Source organism: Gadus morhua, chromosome 8, assembly GCF_902167405.1.
Source record: "Gadus morhua chromosome 8, gadMor3.0, whole genome shotgun sequence".
Classification (NCBI taxonomy): Eukaryota; Metazoa; Chordata; class Actinopteri; order Gadiformes; family Gadidae; genus Gadus; species Gadus morhua.
This window is the reverse complement of record NC_044055.1, coordinates 3,282,897-3,304,774: the sequence shown is the minus strand read 5'-3', so window position 1 is coordinate 3,304,774 and position 21,878 is coordinate 3,282,897. Positions and strand designations below refer to the sequence as shown.

Sequence of the window (21,878 nt, the reverse complement as noted above, 5' to 3'; positions counted from 1 at the left end):
TTCAGTGATTGCGATCACTTATTGCGATTATCGATAACGAACAAGATTTCGATTACTATGCAATCAATCGTGCAGCCCTGGCAGCAGGTGAAGGTAAACTCAAGGTGAAAATTAAGCGACACGCGGCTAAAGTGCCTTTAGGAGCATAAACAAACCACTCCACCGGAGACCGCGCTCAGTCTCGGAGGCCCCTCAGACTATCTCAACTGTTTGACGACAGAGCGAGAGGGAGAATGAGAGAAGGCGAGCGAGTGACTGAGCAAACCAAGAGACAAATGAGAGATGATGGGAGGCAAGCGGACCAAGATAAACACGCACAGCTCGCCCAAACTTAATTTGAGTACATTAGCATTTGAGACGGGACGCATTAAGAGACCGAGAGGAGACGAGTGAGGGCAGGAGGGCAGAATGGAGTAGAATGGAAATAGGAAGAAGCTGAGTAATGGACACTCAGTGGCATGGACAGAGGTAGGGGAGACAGCTGAGTGGTGACCACGGGAGAGGAGGACTACAAAGCAAAAAAAAAAAAAAAAGAAGAAGAAGAAGAAAGACCAGACAGACGTGAAAGGAAGAACGGCCCTTGACGGACAAAGGAGCAGACAGCAAACGCGAGACGGAGAGACACAGAGGGCAGGACACGCGAGGACTCGTGAGCAGTGAGCGCGCGGTTCAGGCAGGGGGGCAGCAGGAGGGGGGTTAAGTGAAGGAGTGAGTGTGTGAGTGAGTGGGAGCGCGCCGGGGGAATTCAGTGAACACCAGCGGCGGAACATACCCTCGTCTGCCTCACCAGCGCCCCTTTAGACAACACCACTAGGGCCGCCGCCCCCCACCCCCCCACCCCCGCCACACAAACACACAGACAGCTGGACCGGCTCCGAGGCGGTGTACCTTGGGGATGCGTGCGATGATGTCGGGGTACTTGCTGGTGTTGTCCTCCTGGTTACGGCTGAATACCCGCACCTCTCCGTTCTCTAGAATATGGATCTGTTTGCGGGGGGGGGGGGGGGGGGGTTTGGACGTTTTTTTGATGAGAAAAGGTTGGATGGGGACACACACACACACACGCACGCACGCACGCACGCACACGCACAACATTGGGCGTTCTAAACCATGTTCTAAATGTAAATGTAAAATAGCAATTTGCGACGTCATTGAGTGAGGCGATGAGCACTCTGCCGGCTGTGGGATCTATCGAGGACGCATGCATTAGGCCCAATTATGGGCAAGTGAGGGACATTTCCTTCCATTTTTAGACCCACAGTTTGTTGCCTGAATAACACACACACACACACACACACACACACAGATGTAAGCACACACACACACACACACACACACACACACACAGATGAAGCACACACACACACACACACACCTGCCCACACCACCTCCATTTCCTAGCCGTTCGAAGGTCGTCAATCAAAACAAACGGCAACACTTTCAATTGCACGTGAAAACACACACACACACACACACACAGTGTGGCAGTAATGTAAAAAATACCAGCAACACACTGAGGACGGTTTAATTAAGCAGCGAGCCACGAGGCCCCCTGCTGGCCGCGTGGAGTCATGACTACTGCAGTGAGGACCACAGGGAGTCAGAAAAGTACGTCACCCTTCTTCGCTCAAACCCCCCCTCCCTTCCTACGTGCTGTGTCTCTGTCACACCCTCAGTGCCTCCCTTCTCCCTCACAACAACCTCACCACATGCATTATCCCTCTCTCTCTCTCTCTCTCTCTCTCTCTCTCTCTCTCTCTCTCTCTCTCTCTCTCTCTCTCTCTCTCTCTCTCTCTCTCTCTCTCTCTCTCTCTCTCTCTCTCTCTCTCTCTCTCTCTCTCTCTCTCTCTCTCTCTCTCTCATTTCAGTTCAAAGACACCTAATTGGCATGACTGTAGCAGAATTAACAACAACGCCAGAGGGGATTCAGTCTACGGGCGCTGTATTGACCGCCCTCTCTCCCTCTGTCCACAACTGTCCTTCTCTTTGTTGCTTTAATTCCTCCTTCTATTCCACTCTTCTCTCCCGTCTCACTAAAGGCAGACAGGCAGGCAGACCACACACACACACACACACACACACAAACACACCGCCAATAGGAGAGGCAGCCTGCTCTAACCTCAACAGCCTGAAGCGAACGCAGAGCTTTTACCAGCTCTTGGAGGAAGAGAGGTGCGTCAGTGAGCACGCACATGCACACGCACACACACAGCAGAAGCTTAAGTGATCATTTATACAGCAGAAGAGGCATACACACACACAAATGCATCCAAACACACACACACACACACATAGCCCAAAGGCCAATGCATACAAAATTCAGCAGGCATATGTTGGGTGAAAAGCCAAAATAAAAAAAAATATGATGAGAAAAACTAAGTCTCGCCAACGTCCGTGTGTGCACACACACAAACGAGGACACACACACCCCCACACACACACACACCTGAGCACGCTCGCCGTCGTATTTGTACTCGCAGGTGAATGCCGCCTCATCGAACCTCTTCATGACCTCTCCGACCCCCTTGGTGGGGTGGGCCAGCATGGGCCTCAGGGGTACACCTGGAGGCAGGGCACAGCCACAGAAGACCCCGGCCTTACGGTCACAACACAGACACAGGCAGCAGCTCAGCGGCGCAGAATATTACAGATCTCCAACCAGGAGGCCTCGGCCCGGGAGCTCATGCATTTTTCATGACCAGCACGCGGTTAAGAAAATGGTTTCGGTCGTGTGCCAAGTGACAAAGGAACAAAATAACAGCCACGACAAAATCGTTTTTAGCTTTAAATCGGGACAAACTGCTTTTGAGTGCGGGAGCGGCAACAGAAGGCACCTCTGTGTGTGTGTGTGTGTGTGTGTGTGTGTGTGTGTGTGTGTGTGTGTGTGTGTGTGTGTGTGTGTGTGTGTGTGTGTGTGTGTGTGTGTGTGTGTGTGTGTGTGTGTGTGTGTGTGTGTGTGTGTGCACACAGGGCTTTTCTGGGTTTCTATGATGCATTGGCATTTAAAAATACAGTTTTTCCGCGGAAACTGTAAATTTTGTTGGCCAACTTTACGCCGGGACTCGAATGTCCGGAACTCATTCATATCCAATCTTTAATAACTTTTTATTGAAATATAAGGGTCACCCCGGGCCTCGCAAAAAAAAAAAAAACGGATATGAAGATGAACTAGACACAGAAGATCCTAAAAACGTTATTGGCTATGGGGATGACGCTAATGAAATCACATTTCTTCCCGTGGAAGGCTGACAGGACACGGCTGCCCCCCCCCGGCGGGGGGGGGGGGGCAGCCGTGACCTGTCACCCTTCCACGGGAAGAAATGTGTGTGTGTTGGCTGGTTTAGCAAAGGGACGACAGGGAAGCAACGGCAAGCAGCCAATTGCTATAATCAGTTGAACTAGGCCCGTTGATCTCGCCTCTTGTGCTGAAGAAGATGACAGCAGCTTCCCCAGACCAACGTGCAAGCTACGATTTGAGCCGAGTCTGGCAGTAGCCAGGCTAGCTCACTACGACACAGCTACCACAAGATTGCCGCGTTTGATTCTAAACCATTTTCTTTTCAGACCCAGGCGATATTCTTTATTCTTTAGACCTCCCCCAGGCTATTCTGTTCGGCAACGCGTCTATTAAAAAGAGAAGAAGGCAGGATATAATAAAGGACGTATGGACACATATTAGAGTGGTCATAAAGCGGTGTGGCTCAGAGCGTGCTAGCTGACCGGTAGGACCTAAGATGTTCCTCCTGCTTGTCGATACGTGATGCAGAGGAGCTGTGCTTTGTCACAACAGGGCTTGGAATGGACTATTCAAACCCATTTCTTCGATGCAGGCATTTGGAATAATTGCCCGAGTTCCGTTTCCCCAGGGCCTGTGTGCATATAACAGGTAAAATAAAAACCGGTATAACGAGGAGTCAATCCCTTTTGTCATTCCTTCTTTAATTGGAGGGTAAATGGATTTGCGCTACCTCCCACTTTGAATTCACAATTCAACTCCATTGTGTCGCAATTGGTCAGCGTACCTGGGGCTAAGCCTGCAGTGATTGGCCAGCGTACCAGGTATCAGCCTGCAGTGATTGGCCAGCCCTACCTGGGGTAAGCTTGCAGTGTTTTGGCAGCTCGTCGATTCCCTCCTTGAGCAGCACTGGCAGAATGACATCATAATTGGGCATCTCGCTGAGGAAGAAAAGGGAGACCGGGATTTGGGCCCACGTTATCAAAAAAGAGAGATGGAAGAGGATGAATCTCCAACAATAGTAAAAAAAAAATAAAAAAAAGTGTGTGCTAGTTACCAGTAGGTCTGCTTCAGGATGAGACTCTTCTCCTCCAGCCATGTCCTGCGACTCTCTGTGCTCATTCCCTTGCCGGCGTCGAGTACAGCGGGCGGGAAATCTGCCGTCGTCGACGGGGGGGGGGAGGGGGGGGATGCATCCAGAAACACAATTAACATCTCCTAATCTGAACCAGAGTCTCCATGGCAACACACTCGCGTCATCAACGCGACGACCGCATCTGCTATCGAGCTCCGCGCTCTGTAACGTCGGTGGGGCCGTCGTGCACAACGAGGACCGTTTTTAGGGTCCGGCTGGTGGTCCCGAGGTTAACGCGTGTGCGGTATTCGCGCTTGTTGATTGATGCGCCGTGTGGCGCTCGTTAGGGGTAGCCGGTCCACGTTCCGTCCGTTTTAACGGGATGAATTAATTAGCGTTGGATCCAACGATGATAAACCGTTCGGTTTTACCTCGATTAAGAAGGCCCACCTGGCCTGAATAAAAAAGGATAAAAAGGATAATGCATTTTTTTGTTTTAAACGCCTCTTTGGCTTTTAATGTGCTCCTGCTTCACCTGGTTAAATAATTTGAGATGGTGGAGGCGGGGGGGGGGGGGCTCGGTAGTAGCCGCTGCCACGCAGCTTTTTTAATGGGAACACGTCGTTAATTAACCTACCTGCTTAAATAAACGGACGAGAAAGAAGAGGAGAGAAAAAAAGAAAAAGAGAAACATTTCCCCGACACGACCGCGGATCAATGTAAATTTTCCGGCGGAGTCTGTGGTCTGGCTGACCCTAATTAAAGCGCCGCGCTGTCTGCGAGTAAGATCCGCATGCTAATTAATCAGCGGTAGGGCTCATTGTGTGGCGGCGGCGGCGGCGGCGGCGGAGGCTAACCTCCTCTGCGTTCGCCTGCTCTGGTTTCAGACGCTCCCCGACTGAAGGGGGGGGGAAGAGATGACTCGGGGGGGGGGGGGGGGGGGGGTGATGGGCCGACTCAGGCTGTTTAGCATTCCAGGGTAACAACAACTGGCCGGCCGACACACACACACACACACACACACACACACACACACACTTAGGCCGAATCGCTTGTGGGCACAGGGGGGGGCTCTGGCATTGTGCACCCGGCTGCACCCCGCGACGCTCGGGCCGCTGATTACCATGATCGCCAAAACCTCCACATCGGCCCGCCGCACAAACGCTTCTGGGAATAGCAGCGCACTCAAAGGGAGAGCGGCCACGACGGGGACCCCACCCTCGGGAGGGGGTGTATTGGGGGGCACGGGGGGGGGGGAGGGGCGGGGGCTGACCTTGGCCGGGGGGTGTCAGGCACACGGCCTGGTTGAGGGCGGCCAGGACACTCTGCTCCGCCAGCCCGATCCGCAGCTTCCCCCCCAGGGACCTAGAGACACACACACACACACACACACACACACACACACACACACACACACACACACAGGGAGACGGAAAGGAAGGTGTGAGTGTGCACACACACACACACACACACACACACAAGCCACAAGCAGTGGCCAACACTGACGTTTCTAAAACTAACTGGTACCCATGACAACGGCCGTGTGCTTGAGCAGTGGGCAGACTCGGGAACAGACGTGAGAGGAGGAAGGCATTTGGTTCACAGCGGACTCCTCGCGGGAGAGTGAGTGGTCGCCACGTCAAGAGCAAACCCAAGATCCACTGGCATGTTGGAGCACACGCGTGTTTTACGCTTGGAGCTTGGAGACGCAGTGGAGCAAGGGAGTCAGTGTGTGTGAGTGTCTGTTGGCATTTGTGTGTGTGTGTGTGTGTAGGTGTGTGTCCCTGTGGGGGGGGGTTGTGTGCGTGTGACTGTGTGAGTCTGTGTGCGTGTCTCTCGGTCTCTGTGCGTGTGTAGGTTTGTGTGTGTGTGGGGTCGTGTGTGTGTGTGTCTTTGCGAGCGCGCGTGTGTTACCTGACTATGTAGCGGGCTTCTGAGAAGCGGCACGCCACAAAGAGGCCTTTGATGATGTCGATTTTCTTATTCATGGCCTGCGGTCGCCGGGCGGAAATTGAGATTTAAAAGAAGTGGGGGGGGGGGGGGGGAAAGGGGGGAGAGAGAGAGAGAGAGAGCGAGAGAGCGAGAGAGAAGAATGCACAGCGTGAGTGTTCGTGTGCCACACCGGCAAGAACAGATTTTCACGTTCAACAGAGTTCAAATAAATTAGTGACAAAAAAAACAAACGGGCGAGGAATATACATTCCGTGACAAATATGCCCCCCCCCCCCCCCCCCCCCGCCCCACTACTGGGCACATTCTGTCAGACTGCCGGCTCTACTTCCACCGGAGTAAATTGCCTATCAAGCCGTTACTTCCTCCACCAACCGCATCCTCTCCCGCTCCCTTGACAAACATAAACAAAAAACTCCCAACGGGAACTTCAAAGTGAAACCCATTTCCTGCTGGTACGCACCGAGTTCCCGCTCATGCTGGCGATCTCCTTCAGCTTGGCGAACACCCCCACCGCCGTGAGATTGGCGGGCTGGAACATGGTGCGCTGGTTGCTACGGGAACTCTCCGCCACAAGGCCGAGGTCGCCCTTCTCCTGCGCCTCCGCCTTGATCTTGTCCAACTGTCGCCCTGGCAACAACAAAACCACATCCCCGAGATTGGGTAAACGTCGCGGGCGGGCCCGGCGCGGCGCGAGCGAGGGGAGGGGAGCCGTGATTGGCGATTAAGGCCAGGTGTGTCATAGTGTGTGAGGGTTTGTTTTTTGCGTGTCGTTTTCGTTCAGTCACTCTCATAGTCTCTCTCTCTCGCGCTCAATACTATGAGAGTGACTGAACGAATGAATGAGGCGTGTCGGCTTATTGGTACGGCTATATGCAGGTGTGTGTGTGTGTGTGTATTACCGGTTGCCTGGGCAACGGCTTTCATCAGGACCGTGTCGCCCACTCCTAGCTCAATGCCCAGGTAGGCGGGGCCAAGCTGATTCAGGCACAGGTACACGCAGCACAGCAGGTCATCTGGAAAAACACATACACACACATTAGCGCCCACACACACACACAGTTTCCCCCCTTCAATCCTGTGCCTGACCAAGGTAATCCAACTCTGAAGGACACAAAATAAGGAATCTAATAATACACATAATACTTTGAAATCGTTCCCTATCACGGATATAGCGCACTAGATCGGGTGCTCGCTATTTTGTAGAGGTGTTCGAAGTGGTTTACATACGATGTTCCCTACAAATGCAATGCGGTCATGTTTTCGAAATGTTAAGCGTAGTGTCCGAATTCTCGTTCGATCGTTACCTATATAGTGCACTATATCATAAACACTATATAGGGAATATTGATTGAATAGGGAATAGGGAACGATTTTGAACACAGCTAATGTATGCACGATGCATCACGCCAGAAGGTGAGCAGTGCACCTTTCAGAGAACGTGATCAAAACATGTCAAAGTTCCCTCCTGAACCGAGCCGCCGGGCGTTCATCTCAGCCAATCAGGACGCTGCTCTGGTCCAAGGGGGACACGGGGGGTACTTCTCCACCATATTACCCTGAATAACGACTTCCCATCGGTAGGGGCGGCAGCTCCATCTATTCACTTAGGTCTCCTTTTTATGACTTGGGAGTGGAGGGGTGGGGGGTCTCCTTACCTGGGGAGAGGAGCATCACGGACCGCAGCAGGTTGGACAGCGTCTCAATGTTCCTCAGCCTGAGAGAGAGAGAGCGGAGGGGGGGGGAGAGAGAGAGCGGGGGGGGGGGGGAGCGGAGGGGGGGAGAGAGAGTGAGAGAGAGGGAGAGAGGTCGAGAGAGAGGAGGAAGAGAGAGAGAGATATAACTACGCCATAATGCCGTGTATCCTCACACAATTCATTTTCCTTGACAACCCTAATTAAAAGGCCCCAAACCTCACTGTGATATTATAATCCTAGCCAGGAACTTTGCACTATTTTTAGAGATGTGTTCTATTTTTTTTTTTTTTAGACCTTTCAATTTGCATCATACTCTTGAATCTTTTGTGTGTATTGCAACATAAATGTCTGTTTTGCCAATTTAGTGAGAGGGGGCGACACAGAGCGAGAGCAGAAACCGATCGGATCACTTACAGAGAGAGAGAGCGACAGAGAGAGCGAGAGAGCGCAACAGACACACAGAGATACAGAGAGATAGAGAGACAGAGACAGAGACAGAGACAGAGAGAGAGAGAGAGAGAGAGAGCGCGACAGACACACAGAGATACAGAGAGAGATAGAGAGATAGAGAGACAGAGAGCGAGAGAGAGAGAGAGAGACTATGGAAGGGCCGGCTAACTTTGTTGTGAAGCCATCATGGTGGAAGGAGAGGAGTAAGTGCAGGGGAAGGGGGGAGATGGGGGGTGGGGAGGGGGGGGTTGTGGTGTGGGAGAGGAAATGAGATTTGTCTGGAGGAGGATGCGGGCAGACGGGAAACCCGAGCCGCTTCAAAGTGTGTTTGGCGAGTTCGTTTTCGGACACACTGTATATTAGACATATGTATCTGTATACATATCCCCGTCTCAATTAGTGGGGTGGTCTGGGTGAGTGGGGGGGGGGGGAGGTAACACAAGAGGCTACGGTTCCTCCTCTGATCCCCTTTGAAGTAATTGGGTTTGCATCGCCATGACGCCTCGTTAATGCAGCATGGCCTTCTGACCCCCCCGTGAGGCCCCCGCCTGCACTTAAAGAACGCCGGGAGCAACGCCAAACGCACAAATGGACCCCGCAGAGAGGAGGATTACATTATGCTCCGACCAATGACCCCGAGAGAACAAATAGAAGAAGTACAGGAAGAGAGGGGAACTTCTTCTTTGTTCGATTCAACTTTCACCTCCTCCGCTTCCACTTACCGGCCGGAGTCCTCTTCGATCCTCTCGAACGTCCGCGCCACCGCCAAGTACGGCACCCTGAGCGAGAAGGGATGAAGAGAGGGGAAAAGGCGTGGCGTTAACGCTCGGAGTGAAGAAAAGGAAAACGTTCTTTGTTTCGGAACAAATACAGGTTCATGCCGCCCATCGCTGATTCAAACGGGGCGGCTTCACGTCCTGCCCTCATCCCCTGGACCACCAGGGATGACTGGACGACGTGCAAGGTTGTATTAAAGTACACTATCGAGGATACAAGTAAAGGAGGAACCCGGGCACGGGTTGTGTACCGGAAGAGCATGAGCACGACGTGCACCGGTGCCATGAGCGAGACGCTGGAGTTGGACGTCTTCCCTGTGACCGCTCATCTGCCTAAACAGCCGGCATTGTCTCGAGCGTTTCTATTGGACGGTTCTGATGAACAACGAGAACCGCTATGCATCGTGGGATACGGTGCGGATATAACCGTGCTTCAGTACTTATTTGATGGTGCCTTATGACCCCAAAGGGCCCTCGCATCGGGCACCAGTGGACCGGTGTGAACAGAAGAAGGAAGAGTTTGCATGGTTCGCTTTAAACTTTACATTTGTAACTCATTCAGATCCATCAACCCCAACGGGCAACAACAGAGCTACAACAAGACTAGACACTCCACCACTATGTCAGCCGTACAAAGTGAACAGTGAATGTTCCTCTAGCTAAACAAACGGGAGCGATAGGGAGATGAATCGTGTCGTCAGGGAAAGCAGAGATTCCTCCGCTCCTTTAGGAGCGTAGGGGCAACGCCAGCCAGCAGAACGACGACAGCAGAGACAATTAACCTAGGTTAATTAGATTTGCTTTGTTTCTACTCTTAGTCTCAGCGCCTTAGGCCTGGGCTCTCCCTTATTGGGACTATCAAGAGGAAGACGAAACGAGGACTGCATCTCTTTCCAACGTGTTGACTATATCGGGGTTTAAAGAGGTTCCTTTCATCCCATTAGCTTTGTTCCTTTCATACATAAACATTTCCATGCGTTCTGCAGAATTTACAGTTGAATAATTGACTCCGCAAACTTGGAATGGACTTGGAATTGGTATCGAGTTAGGAAAGTGGTAATGGTGTATCCCGGGTTTCCGTGAAACTGAAGCGCTATCGAACAACCTTTTACCCCCGCTCCTATCGACATCTCTTCAACCCGCGTCGGGTTACTACTTAAGAGGATCTCCCGTGGCGGAAGCTGAAGGTGGGTGCAACGACACGGTGTGGGTGCGGCTTACTTCTGGCCCCGCCCCCAGCAGGCGTGGTCTATCGGGTGGTAGTTGGGCCTGGACGGGTCAAAGTCTTTCTGCCCTGGAGTCACGTCACTGAGGAGAGAAAACGACAAAACGCAACGTGAAATTCGTTGGTGCAACCGAGAGGAGATGAGTATGCGCATCTTCCAGAGGGAGAGGAATAACAGAGAGAGGAAGGTTCTTGAAGAGGGGCGAAGTCAGAACCACCGAGTGACTTTGCGAAACAGCAGCGCAGGCAGAGCCCTCTGATTCATCAGCAGACTGATAATATCCGCCAATAAACGGGAAACATCATTAAGTCGCAGCATTGCCTTTCCCCTCTGCAACTTGCTTGAGTTTATGTGCTTGCACTGGAGCGCGGAAGTTAAATGAGGTGAGTGCGTCTGAGAAGGACGTACTGAAAGCGTGCCGGGATACATTCAAGGTGCTCTTTCAGCAAAGCAAACAAAATATTTTATGTCATGCAATCTGCTACATTGGTGTACGAGCCGCGTTTTTACGAGTCGACGGCATTCCACCAATAAGCCTTCGCTTCCCAAAGTATCTTTGATTTTAAAAAAAGCGGTGTCGTTAATTACAAGGGAAATATCATAAAAAGGTTGAGTCTTTCGTGTTGCTTCCAGTTATACATTCTAATGTCAAGACAAACCGAAGTCGACTAAATGTGGAATACCACTTTGTGAAGGAGATTTCTGTTATTGTTTTGAACTTGAAGATGGTGTGTTCAGACTGAAAAGCGTCTATAAGGAGGAATTATTCTCGTCTCTTCTGCACGGGACTTGGGTCTATTTGAGTTTGGGGGGGGGGGGTGTTTTTATCTTCAGCTGAGCTGGTAGCTCTTGCTTGTGACTGCTTAATATTCATATATACACCTTCTGCATTTGTCAGGCAATGTTCTCAAAAAAACACAGGTTTATATAGCATCAGCTCCGTAAGTGTTTTGTAGCTAGAAACTAGCATCAGCCAAAGGCCTACTCACTACTGAATGTTGTTTACTGTATGCTGTTCAATTCGGGAGGGAGGGAAAGTACGAAAGATGATGCTGGAGTACTGTGATCACAAGCCAAAAGATACAAAGAAAATACCATTAAAGAATATCAGGTTTGGACCTCTTACAACGCGAGACACGTCTGCCTCAATATGATAAAAATCTTTACAACATCAACCCTTTTCTGAACACCGCACCACCCATTTAGGCACGAACACGGAATCAAAATCAAAACCATCAGTTACAATCCATGTAGCCGTCCAGAACAATCGGCCAAATTATTGTTCAGCGTTATCAACTCCTTATCGGAGCCCAGAGTTCTACAACAAAATTGATTTTTCCCAGCTTGAAAAAGGTGTGAAAATTGAACCGAGGTGAAATTGCCGAGAAGTATGGCAGGAGCACGCGGATGAAAGAAGAGACTGGCTTCCAGCCAAGGTTGCGTTCAATATTTTTGAAAAACTCCTGTCTGATGACCGTATTAGTGGTGTAGGCCTACACTCAGGGCCTCCAGGTTTAACCTGCTGGAAGCCCCTGGTGGCATGCTGTTGACCTCCTGCTACTGAACTGGTGATGAAGGGGGCCTTCTTGTTGCCTCCCGTCACACTTGAACAACACGAGGTGCAACAAGTGCCTTAGTGTAGATTGTATTAATCATCCGCCAGCGCCATGGAGAATCAATGGGCAGCTGGGGAAGAAGAAAGGGCCGACGTTGGGGGGGGGGGGGGGGGATAGCGAGACCGAAAGAGCAAACATGGAATTGCATTCATCACTTGGCGATATCACTGAACCTGTGACATGACGGGGAATGGGGTCATGGCTGTGCTGGAGTCGAGGTAGCGCTCGCTTTGCTGACTCGTGGACGGGTGGGAGAGAAATATGATTTGACTGTGTGGGGGGGGGGGGGGCTTTATACGGGACCGGGGAGTGGAAATGTCATGTCAGCAGGTCGTCATCAAAAACGGTTCAGGTTTATTATACCGGGTATGGATTGGATTTGGCAGTGGAAAAATGAATACAACATTCTTTTTTGAGGGGGTTGTTGTTTTTTTTGCAAAGGTGTGAATATTAAATTACAATTATGGTGAATGTTGTGAACATGGAAAATCCTTCCGAGGATCCGTCCACGAGGTTCTGTTACGGCGCCACAACATTACAGTCGCTTTCACAAAGACTATTTTGACGTGTTTATCTGCTTCATTACTCTCCATCTACATGCACCTGATCAACCCAACACTATATCGTTACAATTTGAATGATTGATGAAACATATGGTGCGTGCCCTTCCTGGCCTGCGCACCTGTGCAAAATATCATGAGTATAGAGAGACAGACAGACGGACGGACGGACGGAGCGACTGAGTGGAAACCAGACATGGTTTGGTGTCAGGGATCAGACGGACTAAAAAAGGCGCGCGCTTTACCCTTTCTTATCTTTGACATCGTCCACTGCGGCCTTCTCTGGCTCTTTCTTCTTCACATCCGCCACCTCCCCCTTTTCTCCCTCATTCGTCTCCTCCACCTTCTCCAGCTTCTCCACCTTGACCGCCGCTTTCCTGGGTGCTGCGGGGAAACATCCAACGGAAAGAAAAATAAACAGAATACCAAAAATGTTGTTGTGTTGCTGGTGCGTGTCGGTGTGTGTAAGTGTGTGAGCGCCATCTGTTCTAAAGTGTAGCCTGATTCTGGACACGGACACGCACGCGTAAAACGGACTCACACACACACACACACAACTGTTTGTCCACACAAACAAACACAGACTCACACACACATGCAGTGTGTCCAGATGTGTGCACCCGTGCAGGAAAATGCTAATTCCGCTGGCTCACCAAAGAAACTGCTGATGGCGGCTTTCTTGGCCAAGTCCTTATCTCCTCCCTGTTCTTTCGCCTCCTTACGCTCCTTGGCGGCTTGAGTCCGTGGGCTCTTGGCGCTGTCCTTTTCAGCCAGTCGCTCTTCCTCCTCCTCCTCCTCTTCCTCGCTCTTCTTCTGCGTTGTCGTCTTCTTAGTCTTCGTCTTCTTCTGCTGCCTGGTGTCGGCGGGCCCTTTCTCCTCTCCGGCCCTCTTTTCATCCTTCGCTCCCTTTGCCTTTTTCTTCTCCTCCTCCTCCTCCTCCTCTTCATCCTCCTGTCGCTGCTCGCTCTCCTCCTTCTTCACCTCCGCTCCTTTCCTCCTTTCAGCCGCCAGCTCACCCTTTTCTCCCGTGCCGTCCCGCGCTGCTGGCACATCCGTCTCAGTCGCTGCCTCCTCCTCCTCCTCCTCCGTCTTTTCTTCCTCGGCGGCCTCTACCTCCATCGCCTCATCACCTTTTCCTGCTCGGCGACAGGATAGGGGGGGGGGGGGGGGGGTGGGGGTGGGGGTGGGGGGGGGGAGACATTGTAAAAAAGAGAAGAAAAAGCACGAGGACGATAAATGCCAGGAGCCTCACAAAAAGGGCAGCATTGAGGGGCTCTGCCTTTCTCTGCACCCGTTTGAGGCGGACAGTGAAAGCGAGGGGATGTTGTATAAAGATCGCTTTGCCGGATAACCGCTGGGCCTTCACTCGTTAAATGCGTCTTGTCGTTTTCTAAGGGGGGGGGGGGGGGGGGCAAGCAGGGGCCGCTGCGGATCAAGAGGGCCGGGTGGGCAGTTGCGGGGAGGAGGGGAGGCGAAACAAATAAAAGTGCAGGCGCTGAGAATTTGGGCTTTTACAGCTTGGTCAACGAAGTATGGACATAAAACACACACACACACACACACACACACACACACACACACACACACACACACACACCAGGAGGAGAGAATTTAGTCCTGTCCAGAAATAATAAATGGGGCTTACTAAAAAAATACAACGTGGGGATGGGGGGGGGAAAGAGCTTGAGTTAATTAAGCAGCATGTCATCATGCAATATATGTATGTATGTTTATGGTAATTTGTTAATTTGACTTAATTAAATTCGGAAATTTGCATACATTTACATTCACGTTAGCATTTGCGAAAACACAAAGTATTTTAATAAAATAACGAGGGTGCATTTGTTATGTCCATAAATCAGCCTATTTTTTTGATTTATTTTCAATATAGATTGCCGTGATTCCACAAAAACAACCGTTGGAGGAGAGTCCCGGCTCGGAACGAATACGAACGTCAAGATAAAAATAAGAATTAAACAATATCCGACATCTATACTATCCGATCTGGCCCCAATATGGACAATATATAACAAAATAGGCAAATCACAAAGGTTGCGTTAAAAAATAAATAAAAACTATATTACTCGATATATATATATTTTTGGGGGGGATTTGTTACCGTCACTGACTGGAGATCAGTACAATTTATAGACATTTTTCTTTCACAATTCAATAGTTAAATAAAGATGTGATGATATCAATTCATCTCACCACATCGGCCTGGCCTAAAGGAAAGCCGTTTAGATGTTGACCGCTTCAAAAGTTGTGTTATACTAGGTGCGTTTCCATCCCCCTGATTTAATGCAAACTTTGAAGTATCGAATCAGTAAACGGTGATGGAAACACCAAAATTCGCATCAAAATCCTCTAATTCGCAAAAAAGTTTATCCGCTTGCTTGAGGTGGTTTTTGAGAAATGCGAAACAGAGTAAATTCGCAAAATGGGAGATGGAAAGACACTTTTCGAAACAGCTGTGACGCAGCGAACTTTGATCACACAGGACTGACAGTCTTTCCGATTTCCGCATAATGACCGGCCATAGCAACCCTGCCGACATCAACGTGTATCGTCATCACCCTATTCCGCTCCAACCACTTGATGGAAACGCACCTAATTCGAATTACTTTTTTGCAAACTTTCTAAAGACTCGCATCACATTTGAGATGGAAACGCACTTACTATGTGTCATACTATAGAATATTTTATTGCTTTTTTACTGAATAATACAAAACATAAGGAATTTAATAAATAAGAAAAAAAAAAAACACATATCAAACCGATCAATAATCCGATCCACTCATTTCCCCGAATCGTTCGGCCCTACTGGTCACGTACCGCCGGTGCCCGAGGAGGGGCTCTCCACCCGGGGCCTCTTGCTGGGCTGGCTGAGGGCCCCCTCGCTGCTGCGCTCCTTCTGCTCCTCCGGGGCTCCCGGTACCACCACCGCCGCCGCCGCCGCCGCCGCCGCCGCCGCCGCCGCCGCCGCGTCGCGGCCCCCCAGAGGGCTGCTGCTCTCGTTCAGCTTCCGCTTCGGGAACATCTTCCTCGCTAGACACACACACACACACACACACACACACACACACACACACACACACACACACGTTAATTAATAGCGGACATTAATTAAAAAGGTGCTGTAAGTACGATTTGAGATTTGCAATTAGAACAGAGCCTGATTTTGAGGCTGGCTGACAAAAAAACAGTCACACGTGTGCACACAGGTGCACACCCCTGTGCTTGGCAGGCAAGCCGACTTCCCCGAACCAATCAGATAAGGGATGCCGTGATTGGTCAGAAATGAGCCGGGAGCGGCCTTGGATCTCAACGAGCTGATAGGGACTCGAGCGCAGTCGACTCATCTCCCCGATAGCAGCCGACAGAGTGTCACTTCTAATAAATGACACTCAAAGAACATCAACTGTAACCGGCGGCGCCGTTCAGATGACAGAAGAGCAGGGACAGGGGTATGCACCGATTGGGTTGCAATTTGGTTAATGGTCAGGGAACTGGGAGGAATCTGCAGCGCTCGGTAATACGTGTTGAGGACGGCCCTAGTGACGCAATCTACACTGGTACTTACCTCGCACGGTCCGACAGGCGGGGACACGCCTAATTCCCGGCTCCTCATAATTATTGAATCCAATGGCTGCTGTACAACTGAACAAATTAAGGGATTACGACGCAAAAGAAGTGTGTGTGTGTGTGTGTGTGTGTGTGTGTGTGTGTGTGTGTGTGTGTGTGTGTGTGTGTGTGTGTGTGTGTGTGTGTGTGTGTGTGTGTGTGTGTGTGTGTGTGTGTGTGTGTGTGTGGAAACGTATCGGTCCCATATAGCGGGGAGTGCTGTAATTAAAAATAGGCACGACTCCTCTCTCATTGCACAAGTAGGGCAAGAGAAAGGGGAGGGGGAGAGAGACAAGAGGGAGAGACAGACAGAGAGACAGAGAGAACTGCGTAACCAGGAGCTACTTTGCTAATGAATACACTCCTATCCAGGAAAACGCTCCACTACAAAGCAGCCCAAAGGTGCTGATGTAATGTCCATCGTTATTGTGCGCGTCGCTGGTGCACAGCAGCAGCTTTGCACTCCTTTCCGATGTGTGTAGTGGCACACGTGCACGCGCACGCAGACGCCTACACACGCACGCATACAGGCGCACACACGTACACACAAGTGAAGGATTTAAGTAAACAGATAGGTTAATTAGAACAATAGAGATTAGGCTCATCCCATGGAACTAAACCGTATCTCACGTCCACACGCCAACGTTGTGGAAGGCTATTCATCACGATTTAGTGCAACGCGGTTCGTGGGTTCCTCCCTGTGACACCGTGGTGCTGTTGTTGTTGTTGTTACCCGGGCCGGTATAAATACATGTTGATATGAAAGGCAGCATTCCCTGCTGACTGCGTCCTGGAGTCATTAAGTTCACGCAGCGACACTCGGTGAAACATTATGAAATGAGGGGGTAGAGGAAAATTTCCTCCGATCAATCACAAGCCCCGGCGATGCCATTTAATCTGGTAAAACAATATCCCCACACATCTCCAACGACGCGAAGTGGACGCCTAATTCGAGTTAAATTCAATTTAGCGCCTTGTCTTAGTGGGGCAACGCGCAGCGCAGTGTTATTAAGCGATACCCGTGTTGCGCGCGGCAACATTATAGTAAACGGAGGTCTGGCATTCCCGCGCCCCCCGCAGAGTCGGCGGGGGGGGGGGGGGGAGTGTGACTAGATTAGACGCATTTCCTCAAACCAGGTAAATAAAATGTGTGCATAAAAAAAATGAAGAGGAACCAAGCAGACCCGCCATGGGGCCGGACGCTAGGCCCAGCGGCACAGCGGAGGCTGTGAATAACGAATGGATCCGGTGCCGTCCGGTTCACCGGTTCAACGCGGGGGGCCACTGGACGGTAATTACAAAAATATATATCCAGTATGCGTAGAGAGGAGGTGGGGTGCGCACATCCAAAGGTAAATCCACAGGTGCTAGACAATAGTATTGAATAGAAGGAGAAAGGAGGGCCTGCACACTGTTGAACGCTCCAGAGGTGGATTTATTAACAGGCAACGTTTGGATCTAGAGAGGGGAGAGGTACCACGATAGAGAGACGGACAGAAAGAAAGAAAGACAGAAGGAGACAGTCAAGACAGACAAAGATAGAAAAAGAAAGACAGAGGGACAGAAAGAAAGACAGAGAGACAGACAGACAGACAGACAAAGAAAGACAGGCAGACAGGCAGACAGGCAGGCAGGCAGACAGACAGACAGACAGACAGACAGACAGACAGACAGACAGACAGACAGACAGACAGACACAGACAGACAGACAAACAGAAAAAGAAAGACAGAGAGACAGACAGACAGACAGACAGTCAGACAGACAAAGAAAGACAGACAGACAGACAGACAGAAAAAGAAAGACAGACAGACAGAAAAAGAAAGACAGAAAGACAGAAGCAGACGGACAGAAGCAGACGGACAGAAGCAGACGGACAGAAAAAGACAGACAGACAAGACACAGACAGAGAGACGTGAAGGAACTTAGAACAGTGCGACAGAGCCCTCGCAGCGCGTCACAAGGGTCACCCACCGGTTTTGCGCTTGGGGATCCCAGAGGGGGAGATGGAGGTGGGGGTACCCGGGGTACCCGAGGAGGCGGGGGTTGCCGGGGTGACGGGAGTGGAGGGCGTGGCGGGGGCCGGAGATGGAGAGAGCGGGGTGGACACTGCCTTGAAAGCCTCCTCCTAGACGGGGGGGGGAAGGGAAAGAGTTCTGAGTTAAGGAGTCCACCCACCAATGCATCCCTCAAATCATAAAGTACATCACGGCTGCTTTAGGGAGAAGGCTATAAATGGGATTAGTGCCAAAAGAGTTTCCTTTATTCATGAAATAAAACTCCTCCGTGGAGCGCAGTGAAGGGGGTAGTACATTGTTAACGTCCACTGGGACAGTCAACGGTTTATATTATATCAAGTGTATGCATGGTTTCAACTCCTAAAAACTCTTTGGAAAGTGTGCGCGACGCTATCCAAAACAAACAAGAGTAGCCCGTCACAGGAAGAAGAAAACACTGACAAATGTCTCCCTGGCAATTAGGGAGCAGCGCTTGGTTGTTAATGCACAGTGCAGCTTCTGCCGCTTGTTTTTCTTCATGCGATTCAGCGGCATCGTCGTAATGAATTGCTCACCTCGAGAGGGCAGAAAGTAAAGAATGAAGCAATCGGATGAACAAACCCACAGCCCAGACACCTCTGTCTCTCTCTCTCGCTCTCTCTCTCTCACCTCTAGCCTCAGCACAGCGGGCCTCGTCGCGTAAACAGAGGGTGGCAGAGCCGGGGTTGCCCGTCTAGACATCAACACTGTTTTCTCCTCTTTATTTTTTTATAAAAAAATAATAATAAAAAAAAAGGGTACACAGGGTTATGAGAGCCTAAGATCTCTGACCAAAGCTGACAGGAAGGGCCAACGGTCAAACTGTTTCATAGCGATCTCATTATAAGCAGCTTGGGTCGTTTCTCAGTCAGATGTTTTGCAGGCAGCCGCACCCGCCTTCAACCCCACACCTCCATTTCCCCAACTGCCCCCCCCCCCCCCACACACACACCCGTGAGATGGTTCTTCTGTTCTTCTTCCATCAGTTTTGGATTAGAGAGACTCACGTGAGGACGGATGATACCGAGGAGGTGAAATAGCGGCTGGCCTCAGGCGATTAGTCGGAAGAGACACGGGAAAGTGTGAGGCGTGGAAACTTTCCAGATTTTCTCTTTTTCTTTTCAACACTTTCGCAACGTGCATAATGAGAATAATGAACAGTGGGGTCTTGTACGATGCAAAAGTTGCGACAGTCTGTTGAAATACAACAGCAAAGAGACTGAATAAATTCATTGCTGCGAAAAAGCAAAGACCTATATATTTGAGAGTGCATAATAAACCGGTTGAAACGTGTCTATCCTCCTATGTTGCATATATATCGGGGTGGAATTTTTTATATATTTTATTTTTTATTCCATTAATCATTTATTTAGAGCTTTTTTCCAAAGCAGTTTTCTTAAATAAAGAACTGTGAAAACTAGAAAGACTCCAGTTCTTGCCCAAACAAGCCATCGCAGGCTATAGGATTTAATGAGGAGAAAATGTTTTTCTTTTCCTGTACACGGTTGATTTCGAGGGGCGGACTTTCTATCGTGCTTTGGCCTTGTCAGACCTCAACTTTTTAAGCCCGAGTAATGTTCTAGAGGGAGTGATTTTTTTGTGAACAAGTCATAAAAAAAGGCCAAACATAAAACTGTTTATGGTAATTCTGGGCTGCGCGAGCAGGACATCACAGCCTAATAACATAATTTGACTGTGTTCGTAAAAGTGATTTGTAAACGGGGATCTGTGCTGTTCTAAACGTGATTTGCTCTGGGCGCCGCATCGCGCCGGCCACACCTGGCTAGCTGGAGAAATATCAGCCTAGTAAACTCTGGATTAATAGGTTGGACTTTTGTTGACTGCACACTCATTCTTGATAAATGATCATAGGGAACTGTTCAGTAAAAGGTCGCACCTGACAGGTTCACCTGAATGGAACAGAATGGAAAGCTAACACGCGTGTTTCCTATGTGTGGTAGATGTCCTGTGACAATTAACATGATGACAGATGAAGTGATTGAACTACTGTCAAGGCTGGCCTAAATGGTTATTGGATGGAAGGAATTTCATGAAAACATTATTGACTTGGTGTGTCACGTGCAGAATGTTACATTCACGCAAATTACCTTTTCAAATTCTATTTTTGACCCATAAAACAAAGAAATATGGCTTACGTCGCATTTGCAATAAAAAAGGTTGGCCTTAGAAAACCACACGAGCCTGCTGCCGTAACGGTTAAAATGACGTAGAAAAACATGGCAGGCGGGATGTTCAGATGTTTCTTCATCTCAGGGGAGATGAGTGACAACAGCCGCTCAAAGTGCTCCACGGAAATATAAACTACATCGTAAGAAATGTGAATTGAGAGGTGATTTACATTAGGTCGACAAAAATTTAAAAAGTGTATGGTTTTGTGACATGGCCCTTCCTACCCAACCGAGGATTGCAGGAATCTGCATGACCCCAGTCATAGCTGATGCCTTAACCTTTCAAACGCAGTACCAGTCGGGGAAGTAGGTTTGAACCGATAAAAATAAAGTAACCAATAGCAAGTAACCAACACTTTGTGGAAGGGGGTGGGGGGGAGTAGAAGCAGGTGACAGAAGGATTACAGAGGTTTACAGAAGACACCAGAAGCTGTACATCGCATCCTGTTGAAAGTGGGCATGTAGAAGATGGCTTTTTAAAAAGAAAAGACGTTTTCAAACCGACAGCGGAGCAGTGGGGCTACCACTGGGCCCCGGAAACATCCGGTTATTCCACCGCCCGAATCCCAACATGGAAGATGCACTTTTTAACGATTCGGAACAGCAGGGAACCTTCATGGAGGATGTAATTCTGAGGTCGGACAAGATGGAGTCAGACATCAAAGGGCTCAAGGCAGCGCATGTGGAGTCTGCTCGTGAATGAATGTAAACAGGCAGGAAATAACTCTAATAACGCTAATCCGAAGACGAGAGCATTTCTTTTGGAATATCCACAAGAATGTTACATAAGAGTGAATCAACTTTGAATCAAGTGTCTTGCCCACACAGCCAGGAGGTAACGACACATCTCAACAACAATTTTTCCATGGCTTTTCAATACTTGGATTCTGATGATGTGAAAGGTAAGTCAATTTACTGTTCTGCTGCAAAGGCTTCATTGAATAAAAAGAAAGATGCTCTCTCCCTCTCTCTAGCATCCTGCGAGAGCTAATACGAGACTGTTCAGAGGATTTACAGGATGAGCCAAGAGATCATCTGGAAAATAGGAGGGCAGGGTCAGACGAGTAAAAGGAAGAGAAGAGTATGTAACCCAAACATAATATTCCCGTCGTCCTCAGGCTTTTTCCCAATTCTATGTTTTCAGTCGTATCGTTTCAGTTGTCCCCGTGAATGGCCGCTGCCCATGGCCAGAACTAGTGTTCCTCTTCCATTTAGAAGAACACAACCCTGGATATGATGTCTGAAGAGGAGGACGCTATCTTGGATGAAAGGCCACTAGGGCTTTGACTACAAACTTCTTTATTCGAATATAATTAGAATATCAAAAAATAAATCAAAATTTGAACGAATATTAGGCAGCCCTTAATATTCATACCTGTTATGGGCAGGCCAAGAGGGAGAGACGTCGGAGAACCCGACGCAGTCTATTCATAATATTGTAATGAC

General features: G+C 49.6%; 1 protein-coding gene across 1 annotated transcript in view; it reads right to left on the bottom strand.

Annotated features, from left to right (window-relative positions):
- Positions 1-21,878, bottom strand: part of lig1 (ligase I, DNA, ATP-dependent) — a 38,652-nt gene that overhangs the window by 12,554 nt on the left and 4,220 nt on the right. The window contains exons 4-18 of the mRNA XM_030362711.1: positions 18,182-18,335; positions 15,421-15,633; positions 13,239-13,721; positions 12,831-12,969; positions 10,405-10,491; positions 9,130-9,186; positions 7,919-7,977; positions 7,163-7,276; positions 6,724-6,890; positions 6,225-6,301; positions 5,584-5,675; positions 4,293-4,392; positions 4,091-4,176; positions 2,447-2,562; positions 889-984 (exon numbers count right to left, since the gene is read on the bottom strand). Of these exons, the coding sequence (XP_030218571.1) occupies positions 889-984; positions 2,447-2,562; positions 4,091-4,176; positions 4,293-4,392; positions 5,584-5,675; positions 6,225-6,301; positions 6,724-6,890; positions 7,163-7,276; positions 7,919-7,977; positions 9,130-9,186; positions 10,405-10,491; positions 12,831-12,969; positions 13,239-13,721; positions 15,421-15,633; positions 18,182-18,335 (2,040 nt within the window). The remainder of the gene's footprint in view (positions 1-888; positions 985-2,446; positions 2,563-4,090; positions 4,177-4,292; positions 4,393-5,583; positions 5,676-6,224; positions 6,302-6,723; positions 6,891-7,162; positions 7,277-7,918; positions 7,978-9,129; positions 9,187-10,404; positions 10,492-12,830; positions 12,970-13,238; positions 13,722-15,420; positions 15,634-18,181; positions 18,336-21,878) is intronic.